Consider the following 24712-nt stretch of genomic DNA (forward strand, 5'->3'; position numbering starts at 1 on the left):
AACAGGAACATCTCCATACAGTGTGTCCAGATACATTTGATCATAAACAGCTGATAATTTTTTGGTGAATGCTGCACATAAGCATTTGGAATTAAAGGAAAAATAATTTGGACATACATATAAAACTGTTTATAGACAAATACTGAATGGAACTGTATATGAGAAAATATTTATTAGTTACAAGTATTCCCATAGGAAAACTGGTATTTATTCTGGTATTTAATATTTTGTATTTTATTCTGGTATATTTGGTATTTATTCTGGTATTTGATCTTTTAACAGTGCTGTAACTTGCCACTGAACCAACACATTTGGAACAGTTCATAGCATCAAAAACTTCATCCACATAGACTGATGCCATCTTGGCACTCTCCAGACACTGTGAACTGAAGTTAAAAACCTTTATGGAGTTTATAACACTGGGGTCAAAAGGAATATTCTTCTGATATACAAGGAGGACCCTTACTGCCAGTATGACGAGCCAGGAGAAGTGGGTTAACCTCAGCCCTGGAGAGTTCTCTCAGCTTCAGAAATATGCAGAATGTAAGTAATATTTAATATATTTCATTTTATGGCTAAATAAAGAGTATTTTGAATGCAGAATATAAAATTGTTGTATTATTGATACTATTCACTGTCAGGTAAGAGGTTCAATTATAATTTATGTTTATTTTTTTAATCCAAAATATATGTTCTTTGGAGGGAAAGAACAAAATCAGTTGGGGTCTGTAGCACTTTTTCTGAACAATTTTTTTGCAGTATGATACCACGTAGACTGACTATGGGTTGGTTAGGTAACTGAGTATTTGGAGAAAAAATTTTTAAGGCTTTGCCTTAATTTATCTTAATTTGCCTCAATTTGCCATAGCAATTTGTAGGCCACTACACTGGCACTTGTAGATAAAAAGAAGGTTTGCCTCAGTCATGAAGGAAGCATGGAGATTCCTGAAGAAACACATCTAGGTGTCCAATATTGAAAAGTTTCTAATACTTCAAGCAATGTGAAGGAAAAGCTGTCCTGTGAAAGACCAAGAAACAAAATTATCTCTAAGCTGAAGTTCTTTAGTTACTGCTTAGGGAAAATTCCTTTCAGTTGCTTGAGACACTTAAATGGCTCAGAATTATGTACTTAAAGGGCAGATACTGAACACAGATTTTGGAGACAGTTCGTGAAGCCTGATAAGAACTGAACTGAAAAAGCTCAGTAACATTTAGGAAGTTCTCCTGTGTGATAAGTAATCTAAATTTCAGTTTCTAAAAATGGAGAAAAACTCATATGATTTATGAATGTTATTGATTTATGACAAGAGGAAACATTTGGTTATGAAGTAAAATGAAGACTGGTGATTGCTTTGGGTCTTTTTGTGCCTATGGCATCACAGTATATAGTTAATTGTATTTTGGTGTAGTCATGTAACAGAGCAATCATAAGATGATTATTAGAATGATTAATGTAATTATTATGGAATAGTACTTTCCACTGGAATGTGATTTAGATTCTTAATATTTTCTTGGTTACCAAGTTAAGCCATGAATTGTAATCTATATAGCGCAATGTTAATGAACAACAACAACAAAAAAATCAGGTAGAATTATTTAAATTGTGCTTTCTGGAACGAGTATATCTGAGTCTCACAGTTCTCTGCAGAAATTGCTGTACAGTTTAAAGTATTCTATTCCTTAAAGTGTTTCCTCCCCATGTCACCGTCTCATCTGAAAGGATAAGCTGTAGAGTTGAAGGAAATTTGCTTCATATAGTGCTTTACATCCTTAGTGATGTCACTGAGCAAAGAGCTATTTTTTTTTTCTCATTTCATAGAGAAATATAAAACATTGTATTGTCCAGTATTTAATGAGTTAGGACTTCCGATGTTAAAGAAGGCCTTAAAAATCTGCTACAAGTATGGGAAAAGAAAGTATCTATGCTTTTTAGTAGATCTTTTTTTTTTGTATGTGATACAGAGAAACATTAAATGAAGGGCAACAAGGTGCAATTATACGGAGCTTAAAACATCCAGGTTTTATATTGATAATTCATTGCTTTCAGAGACCATTGTGAAGAAAACTTTGTATTTCACATGTTTTAATATGAATAATCTTGTTTGTTTTAAATTACATCACCAAATAAATAGTAAACATAATATAGCAGTTAAAAAAAAAAAAAATCACTTTTGAAATGATTTACCACTTCCTGGGAAGATATTTTCAAATTATTTTTCATTTTTTTTTTTCAATACCAGAATCTGAAGATGTCTAACAGAGATAGAAAGTTAGGTGTATTTTTTTTCACATGCATTCTTATAATTTAAGCCTCAGTGCAGCATTTGCCAAAATATTTGCCTTCCTTGTGGGGAAAAAAGGCACTTAAGATACTCTTTTAATTTTTGGCTTCCCTTTGCTCCTCCAGCATTTCCTGCACACACAATAGTTCAGAGCCATTGTTTCAGTAGAACTGTTGATGTCAGGGAAATTGTTCAAATATGTTTGTGTTCAGGTTTGTGTGTGTACATTAAAGAAAGATATGTGGTCTTTCAAGCTTCCTCTGCTCCTCTGTAATGAAAGCTTTTTGGAAATGTGAAATGTGGCACATTTTTGTATAAATAGCTCAATTTCTGAGGCAATTAGAAAAAAAAATTGTTAATAGTATATAAATTTTCATGTATAATGCCAAGGGAATAAACCCCAGGCATGGACCTTGAATTTCTGGGCTGTCCAATTTAATTTAATTAAATGACTGAATAACAGTATCTTTAGTGAGTGATCTAAGACTTTAAATGCAATTTAAAAAAAAAATGGAATCAATATATTTGAATTGGATGTATTTTTTATGTAACATGGCAAGATACAAAAGGTTGTGCTAGTAGATATCTTTACTCATTACTAAATAATAATTAGCTTGTATGGAATTTTGTGAAGCTTGGATATATAATTGCTTTGCTATTTGTTGAACTTGGAAAGACAATGAACTGAAAATCCCCAAATTTCATTTTGTGACTTTGTAGAGTTTGATTCACTTAAAAAAATAAAAATAATAATGATAATAAAAAAACCCCAAACAAACAAAAAAACAACCCTAAACAACAAAAATTCTCAAACAATTAAAAAAAAAATGCACTGCTCATTTTTCTCCAGCATGGAACTTCAAGAACCAGGGTTCTCCTGCAGGATGGATGGCTGATCCGGGTGTCAGAAGGTGACACTGTGGGGAAGTTTGACTTTTTGGCAGTTGTCTGCTAACAAGTGGTGGTGATGAGCGCCCAGCTGTGCCTCATGCTAAGGAGTGGGTTTCACTGGAGCTCTTTGGAATAAGTAGGGAGTTCATACAGAGGTGATTTGTTTTGCATTCATCTTCTGATATGCAGGCTTGTCATTTGCTTTGCCTTTCAGTTTGGTGTAGAGATTTTACTTCATCTTACCTAAATAGCAACATTATTTTGACTGTATTTATAAATCCTATTTTAGTTCGCATCAACCTGTAGTACTAGAGTACTAGAATAAAGGGTATAATCTACCAAAAACTTACCTGCCTTGGATCATACTCTTAGTGGCTGATAGTCACTTCTGCCTAATGAGATCACTGGAAATCAAAATTACTTTTATACAGCTGCGATGGGTTGATTTTGGCAGGATGCCAGTTGTTCACTAAACAGTTCTATTACTCCTGACTCTCTTCCCATGTTCTGGGGTGGGGTACATTCCATGGGAGACAGTCCTTCACAAACTTCTCCAGTGTGGGCCTTTACCCTGGGCTGCAGTTCTTCAGGGATACAAAACTGGTGCATGGGAAGAGGGGGTGTGCTGAGCTGCCTTGTGCTATAACCAGTAGGAAGTTCTTAAGTACAGGGTGGATTTCGATTTCTGCTTTTCTTTGGAGCCTAAGTAAATTCGGTTAAGAAAGTTTGCTCTTCCATTTTAGGCACTTCATGTGTCTATTCATGCAGAACATATTCTCTTTTAAATGCATTTGCTGGTGTTTTGCATATTGACTTTGTGATAAGAAAAAACTCCTTGCACAGTTCCCTGCTGACACTGAATCTCCTCAGCCTAACCTGGCCACAGAGTGAGGTAGTGTTTTACTTACGTGACAGCCTCTGCTCTGGGCACGAGCACACACCACTGCCCAAGGCTGAAAGCCTTAGCTGAGATCCAGCATAGGAAGGGGTGCTAACCCAGACTATTCTGCTGCATAGCAGACAGGGCACAGAGTGAGGGATTTGGGTTTGAGCTTTTTGAGGTTGAAGCTCAGTTTGAAACCATATCCTTGATCTTTCCCCTATCTGGAAAGCAGTACTATCTCACCTCTACCTGTTTTATGAAGATTCGCTGCCGGACTTTGCTGAAATCAGTCACACCTGCAAGTGTTACAGTTTCCAAGAGGAACAGAGGAATGGGTCCACACAGCTTTAAAGAGGCAAATTCAGTGCCTCTTATCTTTACACTGAAATAGAACTCAGGTGGCACCTAGATGAGCTGCTTCTCTTGGCATCAATTGACTTCAGTCATGCAAAGAAAATCTCAAACCAAATTGAGATACAGACTGCACAGATAATAAGTACTTCCAGAGTTGAGTTGATGCCTTGAGATGCCACCTAAAAACAGAGACTAGAAAAGAATAAGGGAATAAAGGTAGGTATTTATTTGAAAGGCCTTCAAAGGTACACCCTGGGGAGCCAGAGTCTACTCTCAAAATGGACCCCAAGATGGACGACAAGTCACGAGTTCTTCACACTTTTATAAGTTTGGTTCATTTGCATATCAGGGTTAATTCTCCAATTAAAGCTTTAGTTAATGATGTAATTTCCCCAAGCTTGTCCCCCCTTTAGAGGCTTTTGGTTTATACCTTTTGGGCCTAGGACAGCCTGAGTGTCCTTGGAGAGCAGGCCTGGAGAGGCTTTGTTATCTCTACCTAGCATGAGAGCGCAGAAGTTAACAGGCTACAAGAAACTTCAGAGTTACACACTAGGCAGTACAGGATTTGAAAAATATAAAAGTTAAAACCTAAGGCATCAGAGTCATATGTGCATATATAGCTCATATAAGAGTGGACATTATAGATTCAACTGTCTTGGACTTACTGGTCTGAATTCAGCATAAATTCCCTTTTTAGTCACTGAAGTAGGTGTGTGGATCTTTCACTGTATAAACCCCTTTAAACCACTCGTGGATTCTAGTACTCTGAGAAGGACATGCATGTGCTTTTCCCTTTCTGACTGAAAGACACTTTGCTCTAGTTCAGTGTAGTTTTTCTTTTTATTAATCTTCTGTGAGCTTGATGATTGCCAGAGTAGACAGGCTCGTATTGTTAAACAAGGTCTGCTCCTAGCTCTGTGTGCAGGTAGTGTCCTTGTAATCACTTTGAAAAATTCCTACCATCTCTTGTCTGCCTGTTTTCTTCTTCACATAGTTATAGTATGAATCAGTGCTTTATCCAGCTGTACTGTTTGGTGAACCCAAACCCTGAATGTAAAATTTCTTTCTTGAATATATAATAGCTTTTCTCAATTTCCATAAGTATAACTGAATAGCAAAGGAGAATGAGTTCTCCACCATTTGTTCCTAATCACAAAATATTTCCATCTAAGCAGCACTCAGAACTTCTTAGTAAGTGAATATCGTCCTGTAAATTAATCCAAGGAACATCTGTAATTTTGTTTTAGTGAATTATTTTTGAGCTCAAGTCAAGGCAATTTTATGCTGTCAACTTAGGACCCTTCTTTGCCTGCCTGCCATATTAAGTAATTTGGGGCTTCAATGAATTTTTTGGAACAGTTTAAATATTACTTACAAAATTTCTTGAGTCCAAAGAGTGTATTGCCTAATACTTGGCACTTTGCAGTTGATATGCATATGTGTGGTTTTGGAAGTATAATTATTTCCAAAGGCAGTTCCTCTATGTCCTTCTTCCCAGTTAGATTAAAAATCTCCTCTCTCCTCTTGCTCTGAAGATAGAACAGTAGAACATATTTTGCATTAGATCTTTGCCTGGTTTTAAATTGCCTCAGAAGAACAGGTGAAAAGAAAAAACCTGGGATAACTGGTGTGATTATTATATAATAGTGATAATAATGACAACAACAGTAATGTAGCCCACATCAAATCCTGAAGATTATAGGGAAATAAATGCACTTGAGAGAATTTTTTTTTCTCTAGATTTCGTGATCAATGCTGGCTGTGGGAAAGAAGGGTGAAAAGATGTAGGGATTTATCTGTAGAAAAGTGTCATTGCATAGGGTAAGGTACATACAGGATGTTTCAGGCAGAAACAGTTTCTTCTAAACGATATGGTACCAGATACGTATTGTAAGTTGTATGAGAAGCAGCTGAGGGAGCTGGGGTTGTTCAGCTTGGAGGAAAGGAGGCTCAGGTGTGACCTTATCACTGTCTACAACTGCCGGAAAGGAGGCTGTAGTCAGGTGGGGATTGTCCTTTTATCCTATGCAACCAGCAACAAGACAAAAGGACACAATCTCAAGTTGCACCAGGGGAGGTTCAGGTTGGACATCAGATTTTCCTCATGGAAAGGGTTGTTAAGCATTGGAACAGACTGCCCAGGGCAGTAGTGGATTCACCACACCTGCAAGTGTTCAAGGAAGGAGTGGTGCCATTTTCTGATTGACAAGGTGATCAGTCAGAGGTGGGACTTGATGATCTTGAGGTCTTTTTCAACCTAAATGATTTTGTGATTCACTGATATGTGTCATGCTGTACTACTCTGAACAGGAGCCTGAATTGCAAGGGCATTAGAGGCAAACAATATAAATAGCTCCATTGTGATTATTATCTGTGTGGTAAATTGGATTAGTTTGGACAGGGTTTTTTTTTTAATCCTTTTTATTAAATGAATTTTGTATCTCCTTTTTATTAAATGAAGTTTTATGGCTGTTGCAGTCCAAATTATATGTTAAAAGGAGCTTAGAGGATTCTGCTCCAAAAGCAAGTGGGGAAATATTGAAGGGATTTGAAACAGTTAAAACAGGACTATTTCATGATTCAGCTAAGCATTAAAAAAGAAGGAAAAAAAAAAAAAGGAAGCTCTTCCCTCAGTAGGGGGAGAAAAGGCCTCTGAGCTCTGGCAGCATGTGCACTCTGGGGAAATAGCTTGGTTTTGTGTTGTCCTTTTGAGTTTGTCAACAAAACGTGCCCTGAGGAAAAAACCTGAAAAAAACTTTTTGCAAAACTTTTGGCAGTGATTTTTTCCCAGGCTGGTGGAGGAAAACTTGGGCAGACTGTCACAGCCTGAAGATAGAAATAGATGCTGGAGTGCTACTGAAATGACTGTGAGAACAGAAACAGCATCAGCAGCTGCAGCATCTTTTGATGTAGCATCAATAGCTACTGCAAGAACTAGACAGTGAAACAATTTTATAGGGGAACAGGAAGGAGGAATTTGTGAAAAAGATCACTGAAGAAAAACGGGAAGGTCAGCAAAAGTTTTGGTTCAAAATTAAGTTGGCAGAGACTCTTGAGTGGGTTTGGCTCTGTGGTCCTAACAGAGGGAAATATTATCTTTTACAATGGGTATAAATGATGACCTGGAGTGAATTTCGTAAATGTGGCAGCTGGTTACCAGCAGCTATGGGCCATTACACAATCCCTCAGAGGGTCTCAGACTTCTAATGCCACATGGAATTGTGCTAATTCTAATGAGGGACTGAACCTCATCAAGTACAATTTGACAAAAAAGCTATTTTTGACTGTGTGGAAAATGGAGAGAGAATATCACTGGTGATTACTGAAAATAGTTTTACCCCAAGTATTGGATTTTAGGATTATGGTGTTTCTGCTGCTATTAGTAAAGATGGAGGCAACTAGGTTCCCAAAAAGTTTTGACAGAATCTATTAGACTGGCTGAAAGGTGGAGTCTGCCAGTGCTGCGAGTACAATATTCCATGCACTTGGGAGAACTTCATGGAGAAGGATAATGGGTCTAGTGAGAGATCCAGTCTTTAGATGCAAGGCCTGTTGGGGGTAGAGTGGGCAGAAAAAGGGACCAGTTGATAATTTGTAGAGTCTGAATCCTTATCCTAAATCTGTGATTGGAAATTAAAAATCTAAGTAGGAGAAAACGGCGTGGAGAAAACTACTCAATGGTTTGGTGGAACACTTGCTTTAGTTCTCCTGAGAGGTGAACTATGAAATATCCTAATTGATATAACACTGTAATTTTTTTATTCAGATCTGTGAATTTAAATCCTTTGTGCACATTCCTGTGTTGCATCAGTTTAGAGAAAATGGGATAGGAATGTTGCATATTATTTATTTAGGCTTTAGTCAAATTTATTCTTAAAAAGACCCTGAACTCTGTCCAAAGGAACGTTGTTACATCCAGTCTTCACTAGTAAGGATTATTAGATCTGACTTTGACTTGTGTTAGACTGAAATCCAAAATAGAAGAGATACAAAGTTGTGAATTTATTTTTCATTTAACCAGTCACAGTTGAGACTTGACCTCTGAAGATCATACCATAGATAAAGTTGTGGGAGATTGAAAGCTGGGCACCAATATAATCCACAGAAATATTAGTGGATTCCTTTCCTTTCTCTAGTGAGGGTTTCTGTGCTAGGTCCTAAAGAGAAGGTAAGATAGGAATGATGAGTTGAGCATTTCTGAAGAAAAAAACCTGATAAACATGCAATAATACAGTATGATCTGGATCTCTGAGGTAGGCTTTCTAATGAGATAAAATGCTTAGTGTTTCTGCCATGATAAATGCCTGCTGGTGTCTAGCAATTGTGTTTTTAACCAAACAGAAGCTGGTCAATTCTCCAGTTAGCCTGTCAATGGTAAGCAGTATCATATTGACTCTGTCCACAGTTGTGAGTAAGGAGGAACCATTTTATGTCTGTCAGGTGGGATACTCATGTATGCAGAACCTTTTTCCTTCTTCCACACCCATACTGAAGAAGGGCTTGTTTAAGGTATAAACTGTTTAGGGAAAGGAATGATGTAGAAGAGTTCTGAACTCTTTGCTTTGGTTAAAGGGACTATGAAATTATTCAGGAGTTTCCTTATTTTATGAAAAGACAAATGCACTGAAGTACGTTTTTGTCCCTCTCAGGCTGCTATATGTTCTAATTTGAAGCATTCTTTTAGGAACTATTGGCTTTCATAGAACTTTGTTTGAATTGTACATAGTAATGGCACAAAGTAGTCACATTGAGTGACTTGGAGTATCTTATTACAGTATTATGTTCATGTCTTAGCTAATTACAGGGATCCTCTCCTGTCTTATGACTGCAAGAATCTTCATATGTCAGCAGCAGGGAGACATGTTTTAAGAGCAGAAAATAGTGAATTTATAATTGTTACTATCAGCTGGCAAAATTGGGACAAATCTCCTGTTTATAAATGCCCCAGAATCATAGAATTGTAACGTCTGGAAAAGACCCCCTTCCCCAGCAGAACAGAAGATGCTCTTGGAATATCTGATTTGTTCAAGAATACCGATATAAAGGGATTATAGTCAGCAAAATGCAAAACTACTGTTGCTGCTCTGTGCTGTTGACTGGAGACTGCTAACAAGAGATCATATATCATAACATGAAGAGACTTAGTCAATTTGTAAAACCAGAGAAGGCAGTAGGTTGTTAGAGAAAACCTGTAATTCAAAATTTTTGAAGATGTTGACAAATTGGTCCAGAGTTGGATCAGCTCAATGAAGCACCAGATGTTTTTAGCATCAATTTCTTTTTTAAAGAGCTGCCTCTGCTTCCTGAATTATTGATTGGTAGGGTCAAAATTATGATGCCTCCAAAAATTGTATCTTTCATTTAGGGGTAACGAAAGTATTAGGAAGCAAATGGTCTCAGTTGTGCTAGAGCTAACACACTTTATTTATCCATTTTAGGAAAGCTAGTGGAGGTGTCAAAGTTTTGTACCTATTTAGGTCTTATATGGAAGAAATGTTAAAGGAATTGGAGAAGGAAGTAAATTGATTCAGCCTGCTCGATAGTACCAAGTTGCATTGATCCCAGAATCCAGAGAGAAAATTCTGTTAGAGAAGGCTGTTATTATTACAAACCCATCATTTGTGCATAAAGAGGCACTGGAAATGCTTTCTGTGTGATGAATAGGACACTGTCTCATCATTAGAATCATTTGGTGGTCTCACTACAAGAAGATAATTTACCTGCAACCTTCTTGCACATTGGCTTCATCTGGGAGAGTGGGGAAGAGATAGCAACCACAACACCTGGAGAAGACTGTAAGGTTTGCTCAGTCTTGCTGAGCAATGAAACTCAGTAGTTCAGTACACAGTAGTTCAGTACAGATGTTGAATTTGTTGTGCTGAGACTGGACAATGTTAGGCCCTTATTTTCAGGATAATCATATTATATTCTAGATTATGCTACTAAGTTTCCGGTGTTCCTGTTGAGGGCAGAGTGGCTGTTTCAGTACCTGGGGAAGATAAGGTTAGTCAGAACTGTAGCATTGCCAGTAGTATCAGGGCTTGTGTTAACTCTTAGACATGCAGATAATGGTTCTTAAATAATATAGTTGTAGTAGAAGGGAATGATGAGAAATTCTTTAGGGTAAAAGTTAATGACTTTGCATTTCCATTTTCAAGGATATCGTTGCAAGAAGCAAAGGTAAAGAGTTCTTACAAAGTCCAAAATAGAAACACTTGTTCACAGAATCACAGAATGGGTAAGTGAGGCTGAACAGGACCAGCTCCTTCAGTCTTTTCTTGTAAGAGGTGTTCTCAGGTTTCTGTGGCTGAAGTCTTCATGATTTGTGGTAGCTAGTAGTTGGTCTTTGAATTCTGAAAGGCAAATGGTGTCATCTCACCTTGATCTTTGCTTCCTTGATCAAAAGTAGTGATTTCTTTCTAGAATTGAAGCTGCATATATACGTGGTGCCAGTCATTAACACCTGGTGTTGCAGCATCAGCTGTTACTGATGCTGAACATACATTGTGTCTATTACAAATCTGACATACGGTCATCAAATTACTGAATGTGTATTTATACACTGTAAATATGTAAACATTGATTGAACCTTTGTTATATTTCCTGTGTTTCTATGTATCTTCCATATTTCTTTTCCTTTATTGTTTGGTTGTTTCTATGGACATTTGCATGTAAACAGTAAGAAGCTTTTGTTTCTTAAGAGTTCATCTGTTCTTGTTGCTTATTCTTATTATAAGGATTTGGGGGATAATTCAATTGGTTGCTGTGGAAATGAGCCTGATGTCACAAACAGAGAATTACAGTTCACCAAGCCTTTAAGAAGCAAAATGATGGGAGAATGGGCTAATTGGAGAGCCATGTGACTAGCAGAATCTCAGCTCTTATTAAAAGCATGTAGTTTTAGTCCCTGTGTTTCTATAGAAGAGCTGGAAAGTGTAATTCAAATGGTGACAATCCATGACTCATCAGACAAACTGAAAAAAAAAAACCATGGCTCTGAGAGAAGGGATGATCCTGCTTTGCCTTTATGGGATTCACAATAAACCAGTAGCCCATGGTAGGTCCCTTCAGCCCATCAAAGCTTCATATGCTTGAATAGAGAAGGGGAAAGCTGCTTGTCCAGCTTGTCCACTGAAAAAATATACTCTATTAGCTTTACCACTTAGGCTGTTCTGCTTCTCCTGGGTTTCTGAAGAAAGGAGGGCCAAAGCTGCCTTCCTTGTTCCTCTTGAGAACAGAAAATAGGTTAGTCTTGATGGCTCAAGTTGAGAATCAGGGGTTTCTGTTAGAAAAAGAGTGGACTTAGGGCTGTCTGATAGTGTCAGGCAGCTTCCCTCCATCTGCCATTAATTGGGGTGAAGGGCCCTGGACTGCCTTCCTCTCTTTTGTTTTCTGCCAGTTAAAAGAAGCAAAAATTTACAATGTGCTCATAATCACATATGTTTTCATTATGTTTTTAGGCACTAAAAATACATTGCTTTTTGTGTGGCTCTGGAAGATTTTTAGTGGATGCTATGCAGTGTCACTGCATAGTTTTGTTGGCTGCACTGCAAAATTGAATGGCTTTTTGAGGACATTACAGATTGCTAAATTTGTCTTTAGAACTGTCCAGATTTTGTGTGGGTCATAATTTTACTAAAACCAGCACGGAACATGGACAAAAGAATTTGTGATTAAATTCCAATGTAATATGGTTTTATATTAATTCTGAAAATAGAAATTCTTGATTTTATTTTAAACATAAAAGTTACAAATAATTTTTGTTATTGCAGGTGACCCTGCCTTGGAACAGGGGTTGCACTAGATGATCTAGAGAGATCCCTTCGAACCCTAACAGTTCTGTGATTCTGATATTGAGACACTTGAATTAATTGTAGCAGTAATGATAGTGATAAAGAGTTTGTTTTGAAGAATGTATTTCCTAGAATTAAGTGGCCTAGTAATAGATTTTTTCATTCATGAAGGCAGACTGAAGAGCTTTAAAATGCTTTGTTAACTGTTGTTTCTTTGTTGTTGGTTCTGGTTTTGTTTGTTGTTTATGTTTGCTTTTTTTGGTTGGTTTTTGGTAGTTTTTTGGGTTTTTTTAAGTAGAGTGCTGTTTCTACTTTTAGTGTCTTCTTTATGTTTGAAATTCACTACAGAGATAGGGCAGGCTCTAGTATCCTTACCTGTATCAAAATAAACACTTTGGCAATCCTTGTAACGGCTTTGAAAGAAAGCATAGGCTTTATATTAAGAGCCTAGAGATAGTAGTAGTTGAAATGAGTGGAAGGAAAAGTGAAAATTTTATAGATGTTTATGAGAGGAGGATGGGAAGTTGGTTTGTGTACTAAGTATATGTCTGAATTCTTTGTTGAATAGTGGCACTTCAGTACTGGATAGGCTTTAAGAGTTGGAGAAATTGCTGAAATTATACTGGAGATGGTGAAAGCACATTGAAAAGATGTGAAGAAAATGAGTGACTGACAAGAGTTCCTGGGATAAAAATATAAAAGTCCTGAAAGGGAAAAATTATTAAAAAATGGAAAAAAGAAGACGTGGGAAAACAAAGCAAAACAAATGGCTTCAAATAAAGTTGGAGTCTATCAAGTTATGGTAGACCAAAATTCATGTATCTGTGCTATTTTACAACCCATGGATGGTGCCATGAATGATGTAAAGAAAACAGAGAAGAAGAAATGTTAGAAATAGCTTATTAGGACAAAATCAAAGTTAGCTTTTAGAGAAACAGAACAGCAGACAGGAGCCAAAATAGAACTCAGTACCTAAAACTGAATGTTTGGAAATTTTGATTTGACATTTGGTGTTTGGTTATGAAAAAAAATAGTAATAATGAAAAAACATAATTGTGAAGTTGAGAGAAATGACCTGAAGCAGAAGGAAAATAATTCATAAGGAACCTTGGTGGCTAGCCAAAGTTTATCTTGTAAAAATTATTTAAATTACTTTATGTTAACTATTTTGTCTTCTGTAGAGGGCCCTCTAGTAGTTTTTGGCTATAAATTCTTTATTGTTAGAATCTGTGAAGATGTACACAAGCACTATTATTTTTGAATTGAAAGCTTGACTACTTATTTAGCTAATTTTGGGTGAGTGTGAATCCAAGGAAGTACTCAAACTGAATTTGAAAAAAAGCCACTTGCAGGCCCTTTGGAGGTGCTCTTATTCTGGAATAAATTAGATATGGGTGTTCGTTCAGATTTGTTTTAGAAGATGAGAAGTTAGTTAGTTAGGAACTCTCTAATACTTAGAGGTGCAATGACCCATTTCATATTCCCTTAAGTATAGAACCATTTTATATTTTATGTCAGACACAATGAACATTGTCACATTGCTTGTCAAGTCCAGGCTCACTGTTTTATCTATGGTCTAAAATGTAACACCTTCAGAGGAGACCACACTGTTAAAGATATATGACATTATGATTTAAATTTAAATGATCTTTAAGTTCTGGGAGTTTAAGGGATTCACAGAAAGAATGTCAATTAAGTTGTCTCAAGTGGTACAAAGGCACATTCTAAAGTATTTCCCAGTGTATGTGCTTAAATCACAGCATGCACTGAAGTTTTTCTGTAATAGGTTTCAATAAGCATGTGCCAGAGTAGCTATCCCTTCTAATAGCAATCTAGAGATGTAATGACTGATGATGTATGAGGACTACTAAACTGCTCTTCAAACTACAAACTCTTCAAGGCGGATGCTACTCTTAAGATAAATACTTTGCAGCTCTGTGTAGATATTGGAGCTTAAAGTTATCCAGTCTCATATTTTCAGAAATAACCTGAGTAAGTTTACATTGAATCTCAGGGTTTTTCTACCAGTAACACATTTCAGAAGAACTTGATTTTCTTTTTTTTGTTCCCCATTTTTTTCATCCCTATTTTGTTATCTGTCCACACAGCCTGCATAGCATGTTTGGCTAACAACACCCTCTCAACCCCCAAACAAAACAAAGGAAAAATACCCAAACAAATCCAGTCATCTCTGCAGCTTAGCATCCTGTTCCTGGGAGGCATGCATCTCAAAAGTTTTATGAGTGTTCCAGGCACAAATATGTCAGTCTTTGTTCAGGGTCTATTTGGACATAAAAACCAAATCTAAATCTTGTGTAGTTATGCAGAGCAGGTTATAATCACATCTCCATTTGGTTATTTTAGTGGAAACTAACAATAAATATGGTCTCTGCACTACAGAAGGTCTTTGGCTTTAAACTGAGTCAGACCTCATTAGGTGTTGTGTTGTATCTAGTGAATAAAAAAGCTGCATAAACTGCTCTAAATAACTTGGGTTAATGAATTAGGAATATATCATGTCAGTGCATTTTGTTATGTTAAATTTGCTGGTTTTACTTCAGGTTTTATCCTGGAAGTTGTTATTTAAGGTAACAAATGACACCATTTTCTTGGATAGGAATGCCCACCTGTATGTACAGCAAGTTATTCTATCCCATGCAGAATTTGTCATGTTCTGTTTTTCCCCCGCAGGAGTTATGACTCCCAGGCATATTTCATATGGGTTTGCTCTTCATGCTGGCAGTGATAGAAAAGTTGTGTTCTCTTGCTGCTGTCTGCTACACATATAGTGCCAAAGAGTATTATGTGTGGTGTTCAGAGGTGGTGATTGAGGCAGACTATTAGGGTTTTTAATTGTGATTAGTGCTGTGTATAGCAACAGATGAGTTTTTGTAAGTTCTTCTCTTATTCAGACCACTAATATATAACTATGAACTCATCTCTAGTAACATTCTAGTATTTTTATACCAAGCTTCTTACAGAATTCATACAACTATCTTTTAAAAGTAAAGGTAATAATAATAATAAAAAAACATATACCACAGCTGTCAAATAGATTTAGTTTGAAAGAATTGATCACCTGCTTTGTTTTAAAGATTGTGAAGCATCTCTGGGGATTTGATTTCTGCATTGTTTTACTAAATGTTTATGTTTAACTGTTTGGTCTTTTTCAGAAGCACTCTCTCAATGCCCTATTCTGTTTTATGAAGTGGATTCTATTTCATTTTCTTTCTCCTTTTGTGAAAGGGATGAAACTGTTTCCCATTTCTTCCATTTGTTTCATTTTTTCACAATTATTGCTTTATAATGACTAAACAGGTGGGAGAAATAGGAAACAGTTTCATCCCTTTCACAAAAGGAGAATAAAGTCTATTATCATAACAGATTTTTTATTATTTTCACTATGGTTTTTTTTGTAATCAGTTTTTAGTGTTAATAATTACATAGAATATCAGTCTTGTCCTAATCTTTTGTGAAACAACACCTACCAGGAGAGATTCCCACTTTTATTGATAGACTTTCAGTTTAGTGTAAATAGTAGTCTTCCATGTAATTCAGAAAAAAATATTTTCTTTGCATACATATTTTGGAGTTGTGTTTTGTTTTCTCCCCCATTTTACATATTTAATCTCAGATAAAAGTCTAGTAACTTATGCTGCACAACTTCAGTGACCGATGAGCTGTGTAAAAGCTGTCAGAATTTGGCCAGCCCTTGCCAAATGACCATGAGTAGAAGCTTTGGAGCTTGGTATGAGAGCTGAGATTTTTCAAACTGCTTTTTTGGTTGGCATTCAGTTGCATTTTGAAATTTTATGCATTAATGCTGTTGAATTCTAATAGTCATTTCAGGGGAATGTAGAATGTTCTACTATGTTTTCCACTTGCAAGTCTGGAAATTCAGATGGCATCTTAAAACTTCTAGGCAATTTCTAGGAGCCTTCTTTTTGAATTTTGAAAAAACTGAAAAAATCAATTTTAAATCTTCCTGACCACAAAAATTACATTTTGTTTTAACAATGTTAATTTGTGCAGATTATGCATTGCTGTTTTCTATGAAATTAATTAATTATCAGCATTTCTTATGAAAAGACCTTTTCAATTCTTCAGGCTTTTTCTATTTTTAAACATAGTCAGAACATAATAGATTTTTAAAATGACATTAAACCTTTGCCTTAAAAGATGATGCAGATCAAATATAAACATGGAGAGAGTGAACAAGGAGGCAGATAAAGTATTTTTTTAAAGTTATTTTGATTAAATATTAAACATTATACATAATACATTGTTTTGTAAGTACATAGCCAAGTACATCAGAAATAAACGATAAGTAGTTAGGAGGCACTGGTGAAAAATGTGGCAATTAACATCAGAGAAATTTTGGATAAAATCAAATAAACATAAAGAGGAAAGAAAGCTTAATGGCAAGTAAGGTGGTATGCATGAAATGATCAAGGGTTCATATGAGGGTTGAAATAAAGAGAGAAGCTACAGAACCAGGAAGAAAGTGAAAATAAAGAAGTATACAGTATTTCTCCAGTGGAGGAATTCCATTGCTTTTTCAGAAAGGTTGGGATGTGATGATTAAATATCAAAAATGTTTTTGTTTTTCAGTATTCAGTTTATCTACTGAATGGTATGCAGGCTTTTAAACAACTTGAATTTTAGCTGTTCCCTTTAAAATTGGACAGAAGTAATTTCCTGCTCTTTGTAAAGTGCTCAATGCCTTCACAGGACACACAGCAAGCTGAATGAGAAGGCTTCATTCTGATTTTCCAGCTTTTATATGGCTGCAGTTAACTCCATATGATGCACATTGTTGTCTTAGTGACTGAAGTTTCCAAGGAATTACTTGAATTCTGATAGCAGGAACACGGTGTATTTTCTGTGTGCAGCATGAGTGCAGCACATGCAGCTGTGTTGCTTTGCTGAGCTTTTGGGAAGCTCTGATGGCCTGCAGGCTGTCCTTCTCCTTACTCACCCTTTCAGCAGCAGTCAGCAGCAGATCTCCTGCCCTTTACACATGGGTGTTCCCATTCCCACCCTCTTTCCTCACGGGGTTCATGTCCTTCCTTCTTCATCCTCTTGAAGCAGTGCCATGTCCAGTGCCACACAAGCAGCTCTCAGCTTCTGCTTAAGGCCATCCTTATTATGCTATTTGGCAAGGGAATGAATGCTCGTGGGTGGAACTGAGAACCTGTGTAGAGCTAGAAGGGGCTCTGTGTGTGTACCGGTGTTGTGGACACTGACTTGGGCCATCTGACAAGAATAAAAGCCTGTTACGTTTGGGAATTTCCCAGAGAAGCAACATGCTTTGTGCTGTACTTTGCAGTGTATTGTAAAGATTCCTAAGCTAGAAATGAGCAGTAAAGTGGTGCAGCAGCGCAGCTGGAGTCTATTTTCAGTTTATTTCAGGAGCTCTAGAATTCCTCCACTGCCTGATTCAAGCTAATGAATACATTTTTACATAATAGTGCCATTTGTAGGCACATAGAACAACACATTTTTTGAAACAAAACACTGCGGTGTTTCTTTTGAAATATTTTGATGCTTACAAAATTGAATATTTCAATATTTTCTTTGGGGGAGAAAAAAAGAAAGTTAAATGTAATTGTCAAAGAATATGTCCTGGGCTGCATCAAAAGTATGGCCAACAGGTCAAGAGAGGTGATTCTGCTCCTGTGCTTTGTTGTTGTGGGATTCCATCTGAAATGCTGAGTGCAGGTCTAGGGTCCCCAGCACAGGAAGGACATTGACCTGCTGGAAAGAGTCCAAAGGAGGGCCACCAAGTTGTTTAGAGGGATGGAGCACCTCTCCTCTGAGGAAAGGTTGAGGGAATTGGGTTTGTTCAGCCTGGAAAAGAAGGTTTTGGGGTGACCTAATCACAGCATTCCAGTACCTGAAGGGAGCCTACAGGAAAGATGAAGAGAGACTTTTTGCAAGACTGTGTAGTGACAGAACAAGGGGGGATGGCATCAAACTGAAAGAGAGTAGGTTTGGATTAGATACTAGAATGAAGTTCTTTTCTATGGGGGTGGTGAGGCACCGGAACAGTTTGCCCAGAGAAGCTGTGGGGGCCCTGTCCCTGAAAGTGTTTAAGATCAGGTTGGATGGAGCTCTGAGCAGTCTGATCTAGTTAAAGGTGTCCCTTACCCACAGCAGGAGGGTAACTAGAGGATCTTTAAGGTCCCTTCCAAAACAGGCCATTCTCAGATTCTATGACTGTTAATATCAGGTTTATTGGAATATGTTATCTGCTGAAGCATTTGTTCTTCTCTTCAACAAAGGAAATTTCTACAAAAAATTATCATTTTGATGGGAAAAAGGCAAAAATTTGCACAGCTTTATATTAAATTTAACTAAAAGTAAAATAAATACAGAGAGATTTCTGTACTGTCTTAGAATTTTGGTTTGGGTGATCAGATTTCTGAAAGCACCCTCAATAATATTTACTTTGTTGTCTAGAAATAGTTATTCTTCTGACTAGCAATTTTATATATATTCATATCTGCATCTTGGGTGTTGGGTTTGTTTTTCAGATTTAGAATTTGTTAAAAGACACAGAAGGGGGGGATAAATCATAGATTATTTTAGATGACTTTTGGGAGTATAACCTCTTCTTTGCTATTTGTGAGTGACACTGAGATTGAGATATTCTGACAAGGGTCTGGCATATTTTTTAATGGTGCAGAGGATTGTGAGTCACTACTCAGGAGACTGTGTCTTTATTTCATGACTTATCTTGAAGCCATGATCTCATACATATTGAAAATTAGTAAGCCATTTATTTTCTGAGGTTTTTTTTGGTGCAGTCTGAGATGGGCTTTATTTCACTGGTGGCATACCCTGTTTGGAAAGCATTAGAACAAAACCAAGTCTTTTCTCTGTGAGAAACTTGAGCATAAATTTGGTGACAGTTTTCTTTGGTGTCTAATTCCATACCACATCCAAGCTTAAAAAATTACCTTGTAAGAAAATTTACTTTGTAAGAGAATGAAGAATATATGGGGCTACAGAAGGAGTGGAAGAGGCCAGCTTGAATCATCCTAGACACCAAGTAAAAATGACATGTCCTATACTTATTCATAATTGTGTTTTTTAGGGAAGCCTGTTACCTGCTAAAGACCATTCAGTAAATTCTGGTTTTACAGTTTTATGTTTGTCTATACATTGGTATTTAAAACATATAATAGGCTCCAATAAAGTGTGGTACCATTGCTTAAGAAAAGCCATACTCCCTACAGACATTCGAGTTTCTCTTTCCTTGAGGTGAAATGTCTTAAAACTTTTCATAAGTTCTTGTCCACTGTTTATTGCACTTGCTGCAAGACTGGCAAGCTCCAGGACTTCCAATGTCTTCTTAACAAGAACAGATTCCTTGGGTTAAAATGATCTAGAACAGTATTTTTGCAACATAGTTATTCAAATGTTTTCCTTTGTCTAATTCTGAAACAGGATATAAAAGAGGAAAGGGAAAGCCCATCTTGAAAAGCAAAGGAAAAGTCTAACTTGTTTCCTTTACCATTTTTTGACGAAGTTCTGAAGTCTAGTTTTGTTTTCCTTTGCACTCTCAGAGGTCTTTCACTGTGTCAACCAGCTTTCCTTTTTTTTCATATTTCCTGAACCAAAGCAAGCTAAGTCTCTTAAGCCTGATCTCCACAAGAAGGTGAGTCAAAAAGTTCACAGGTGGTTTACTCTTCCATTTACTTGAAATGTAACTGTTGGAATTGGAATGTAGCTTCCGCAAAGCTAGTCTGTTCCCCAGGTTTTTAGGTGAATTTATTTCCAATCATACTGTTCCCTTTTTTTTTTTCCTCAAAATGAACTATTTTATTAACTTATTACTACATTGAAATACTTTTATTTATCAGGCATATGGAACATTCAGAATCTTCAGCTGCGAGTTAATGATGAATAAAAAACATTGGGAAAAGTTAATGTCTGTTTGTGGCTGTGATTTCCTATTTCATGTTCTAATGTTAACATGTTCTAATGTTAACTTGTGATGTTTTAGGGTTTTTGTCCTCACGTTAAGAGCATTAGATGGAATATATTTATTCTGAAATTGAAGTCATCCTTTTAGATCATGGGAAATTAAGGTCTCTGGAAACTCAGAAAATTATGAGATCATACTTTTAGATTTTTCTGTTTAAGATACGTTAGTTACTACTTTTTTAAAAAAGGTGTGAAGGAGCAGAAGAAGAGAGATGTGAAATAAGGGAAGAAGATCAGAAGATTGAACTTTTCTTTCTTCTTCTCTTTTGTCCTTGCTATTTTTGAATTTTCATCTGCCTCTTCCTGTTTTTTCTTCTCCCTATTTTTTATTGTTTTTTCTTGTTTCTTTTATCCTTTTTCATTATTAACTCCCCATTCTTCTTCTCATATATTTTCTGCTTAGTTTTGCTCTAATTATCTGTATCTTACATGCTCTGGAAAGTATCATTGTTAATCTGCCTAACTGAACAATATAAAATTAAATAAACAAGCATATCCAGTGTGATCATACTGGGGTGGAACTGGATGGATTAGGAAGGGATATAAAATTGAATCCTGGGACCTGAAAATGTTGATAGCTCATTACTATTATGTTGTCTTCTATCCGTGGCAACATTAAGTTGATGAATACCAGTGTGATGTTGCTGGTGTTTTGCTACTAGGTTACACAACTTAATGTTGTTATAATACCTGTACTTTAGGGATACATATTCATAAAACATTTGAATAAGCTTATGTTAAGTTTATGTTAAGCTTGCAATAAATAGACATTTATCTTTTTCTTTTAAAGATACATTGAGTTTAGTTTAGGGGCATATCTGTGTAGTTTGAAGCATACGTGACAGAAAAGATATTTTAGTAAATTAATTTGTTTATCTCATTTCTATTTTTTTCCCCAAAAGGTAATATTATGGATTGGAAAGGTAGATTCTGCTTACTGCAAAGTTTATTCATTGTTGTCAGGATTTGTGGCAGGAATGTTTTAAGGAAGGACCTACCCAAAGATGGAGAGCACATTTGTTATTTGGAAACAGAGTTTGTTGAGAAAATTTTTTGTATACTTGCCAGAACTTGCTAAAAAGATGTTCTGACTGTAATGACAGGTAAACGGCAAAATTACTTTATAAAATACAGTGATTTGATCAGTATGGTACTTATATCAACTGTCCATAGTGAGTGCTGGCCTCTAAGGGTTCTTTTCATGGAATAAATTGGTACAATCTATGTTCTTTAAAATATTTCTTTATGTACCATGTCATTTTATAATAGACCTTTCAAAGGGCTGCAAGTTTCTATAGAGGAGGAAGATACTAAGTTGCTTGATACAAGTAGGCAATGAAAGACTCAGGGTATGCTCACATTGCAGTTAAATTGTGAGTATGTCTCACAGAACTTTGAAAGAACTGGCTTAATTTAGCTACTTTTGATACCTCAGAAGTAAATTTTTGACACAGGGACCGGTTTCTGTCCTGTTCCAAACTGTTAGATAAATATCCAAATAAATTCCATAGATCACTATTTGATGGCTTTAAAAAACCCTTGTGGATGTTAGAAATGCATTCAAGATGACTTATTGTCTTGGAAATATTAGAAATGAACCCCAAGCTAATGCAACTTAATTCTGAAAGATTTGTTCTTGTTTAAGCAGTCCTTTATCTTATTTGTCATAGTTCTTGGCATTATTGTGGGCAAGAAGCACTGTTATCATGTATGTGTTCAGATTTTGTATGACTCTCTTTTACCCATCCTTCTGTTAAACTATATGCATTTTTAGTATAAGCTGCATTTTTCACAGTTTATTTGATGGGGTCTTTGGTTTGTTGGGTGGTAGATTTATTTCATTATGTCATCCTGTATATCTGTCATGTACACTCAGTGACTAAACTTTCGTAGTAAGTAGGAGTCAATTGGCTTCTATCCTTTTCACATGATGCCTTCATAATTATGTCTTAGCTCATTCACGTAATCATAGAATAGTTAAGGTTGGAAAGAACCTCTGAAGATTAGCTAGTCTAACCCCCCGTGCCAAGGCAGAGTTACCTAGATATTCACTCAAGGATATTTATCCAACAGTTCATCATTATTGTTTTAAGGTAAAAATCAGTCTAGATATGTAGTACTTCTCATTTCTTTCCCTTTCCCTGTCTTCAGACTACCTGTGACTCAGATTTGCTGAAAACAATCCATTTTTTATTTCCCTGAAGTGATGCAAAGTGATTCTTTCAAAAGCCAGGGGTAAGCTATAGAACGTGACAGACTAGTTTTAAAGTTTTAAAACACAGAAAGCTGTGTATTACTATGTGTGTAACACAAAAACTGGTAATTGGTGGTAGCACACAAAAGAGCAACCATCTATCCTGGGGAATAAGCTCAGAGAAAAATGAGGTAAGTGTGCGAAAGTATAAATGAAGAACAGATTGATGGGATATAAGCATAGAAAACTGATTATAGGATAATTTTAGGATTAAAGCTGTTTCTGAATACTTGAACAGAGATGGCTGAGAATTTATGTGTTCTTGTTTGCTTGTTTTATTAGCTGAATAGGGAATTGTAGGAAGTGATAACAGAGTGAGAAATAAAGCTTAAGAGAGCAAATGGGCTTTGGTTTCTAAGCCTGTAGAGGACAAGTAACCCAAGTGTTTTAAACTGCTTAAATTAAAGAGTCAAGCAGATATTGTTTAGGATGATTAGAGCTCTCTATAAGCTTGCTTGTTGGAGCTATTTATCTGAATAATGTTATTACCTTGCCTAGTAAGTTTCCTTGAAAATGCAGTCTTCCTTGGAGTGTCTCTCCCTGATACTCTGACACAAAATGACATTTGATAAAGTCGCAGATAATCCTGGCAGTAGGGTTTAATGCTGCCTTTGTCAATGTATTATATTATAAGGTTTACTCTTACTTGCCATCTCCTTAGAATCCTGGAATGAGCAAAGAATTACCCTGTTCCAGCTTTGATATTAAATTGGAAAGGCAGGAGATGAAATCTCTTTGTACTAAGGCAGATACAAAACTCAGGTCTAATGTTTTTATAGAGAATGGGAAAGGATTTGAGATGCATCAAGCAAGGAGCAGTAGAAAACAGATCTCCAGGAGTGTGAACTGATCTTAAGGGCTTTCCTTTCCTTGATGTTCATGCATGATACCTCTCTTCTGTACGCTTGATTTCTCAAGTATTATCTGTTATGGTCCATATTGTCCATAAGGGCACATAAGAAATCAGTGAGATAAAGCAGTTAATTAATTGAAGAAAGTATTTAGTGATGAAAAAAAAAAATGTATAGCAATGCATGAAAAATGCTGTTTAACTATACCAATCTTGAAAACAGCTGGCTTAGATGGAAACAGAATTTTTTAAAATTTGAAAGTCCACATCTAGAAGATTTATGGAAGTAGTACTTGAAATATTTGTTTTTTAGAGCAATGAGCATAAAAATCTATCCCAGGATAGATTTACAATGACAATTGTTAAGATAAATGAGCATGTATTAAACTTATTTAATGTGTGAAAGTATAATATAAATACTGACTTGCTTTGCTGTAGTAATGAAAATAGGCAAACTCAAAAACTTCCTATCATAGAGTTAAGACACATTTGTAGTCTCTTACCATTTGTTTATTTCATTAAACTTCAAGTTACAGCAATTAGGAGAACAATTATCCCAGAATTTAGGTCTTAAACTGGAAATGACTTTTTATTTTTAACTGATCAGTCTGTAGCCTATTTCCTTTGACTTTTATTTTTTAATTCTATCTATTTAGCAGTAAACTCTTTCAGTAGCCTTATAAGGTAGCCGAATGCATAAATACCACAGTGGAAACAATCTCTGCATCATACCATGCCTTTGTAATTAAGCAATGGTTGGGAAGCTGCGACTCATAGGCAGATGTCTGCTAGCAGCTCATTCCCATGGATGATAAAACTGTTACTTTTTCAGTGACTAACTTTAAACTTTATATAATAATAATGTTTCTGCAGGCTCAACACGTGTAATAGTAGAAGTACTCAAAGATTGAATCCAAAATATATATGGCAAGATTCTCAGCTGAAACAGTTATCAATGAGGACTGTTGTTGCAGTGTCAACACTTTCAACATGCACAAACTTAAAAATATTCTACAAAGGAAATAGAAATTGGAGAAATGTCATACGCAGAATAATGATTTTTTTTTTTTTTTTAATTTTATTTTTAGTCAGGAGTATTGAGTCATGAACCTTCAGGCAATTTCTTATGTAAATTGGAGCACAATTTAAAAAAACATGAAATATTTGCCCCAAGAGGCCAAATCTGCTTATGCTATCCAAAGATGCGTAGAATGTAAAGGAGACATGTTATGTTTCCCTTTCCCAAATTGTATGTGACCACCTTAAGCTAATTTTTTATAAAAATTTGATATATTAGATCAGGTAATATCTTGCTGATTACAAAAACTCATCTGAATTCAAATTGTGCATATTACGTCTATGTGTATTTATATATAAATGAAAATGCAAGGGCTTGGCAACATTGTATACAGG

At 36.0% G+C, this 24712-nt stretch overlaps 1 protein-coding gene across 6 annotated transcripts in view; it reads left to right on the forward strand.

Annotated features, from left to right (window-relative positions):
- The first annotated feature begins 461 nt into the window (after window positions 1–461).
- DGKB (diacylglycerol kinase beta) overlaps window positions 462–24712 on the forward strand; it is a 305960-nt gene continuing 281709 nt past the window's right edge. For 5 of the 6 annotated variants that reach the window (XM_042044451.1, XM_042044453.1, XM_042044452.1 and 2 more), the window contains exon 1: window positions 468–543. In XM_042044451.1, the coding sequence (XP_041900385.1) occupies window positions 474–543 (70 nt within the window). In that variant the 5' untranslated portion in view covers window positions 468–473. Of the gene's footprint in view, window positions 544–24712 lie in introns of all 6 variants that reach the window. The other variant, XM_042044454.1, reaches the window with a different exon arrangement.

Source organism: Corvus kubaryi, unplaced genomic scaffold (assembly GCF_017639235.1).
Source record: "Corvus kubaryi isolate FWS band 111438036 unplaced genomic scaffold, C.kubaryi_AGA036_p1.0 37398, whole genome shotgun sequence".
Classification (NCBI taxonomy): domain Eukaryota; kingdom Metazoa; phylum Chordata; class Aves; order Passeriformes; family Corvidae; genus Corvus; species Corvus kubaryi.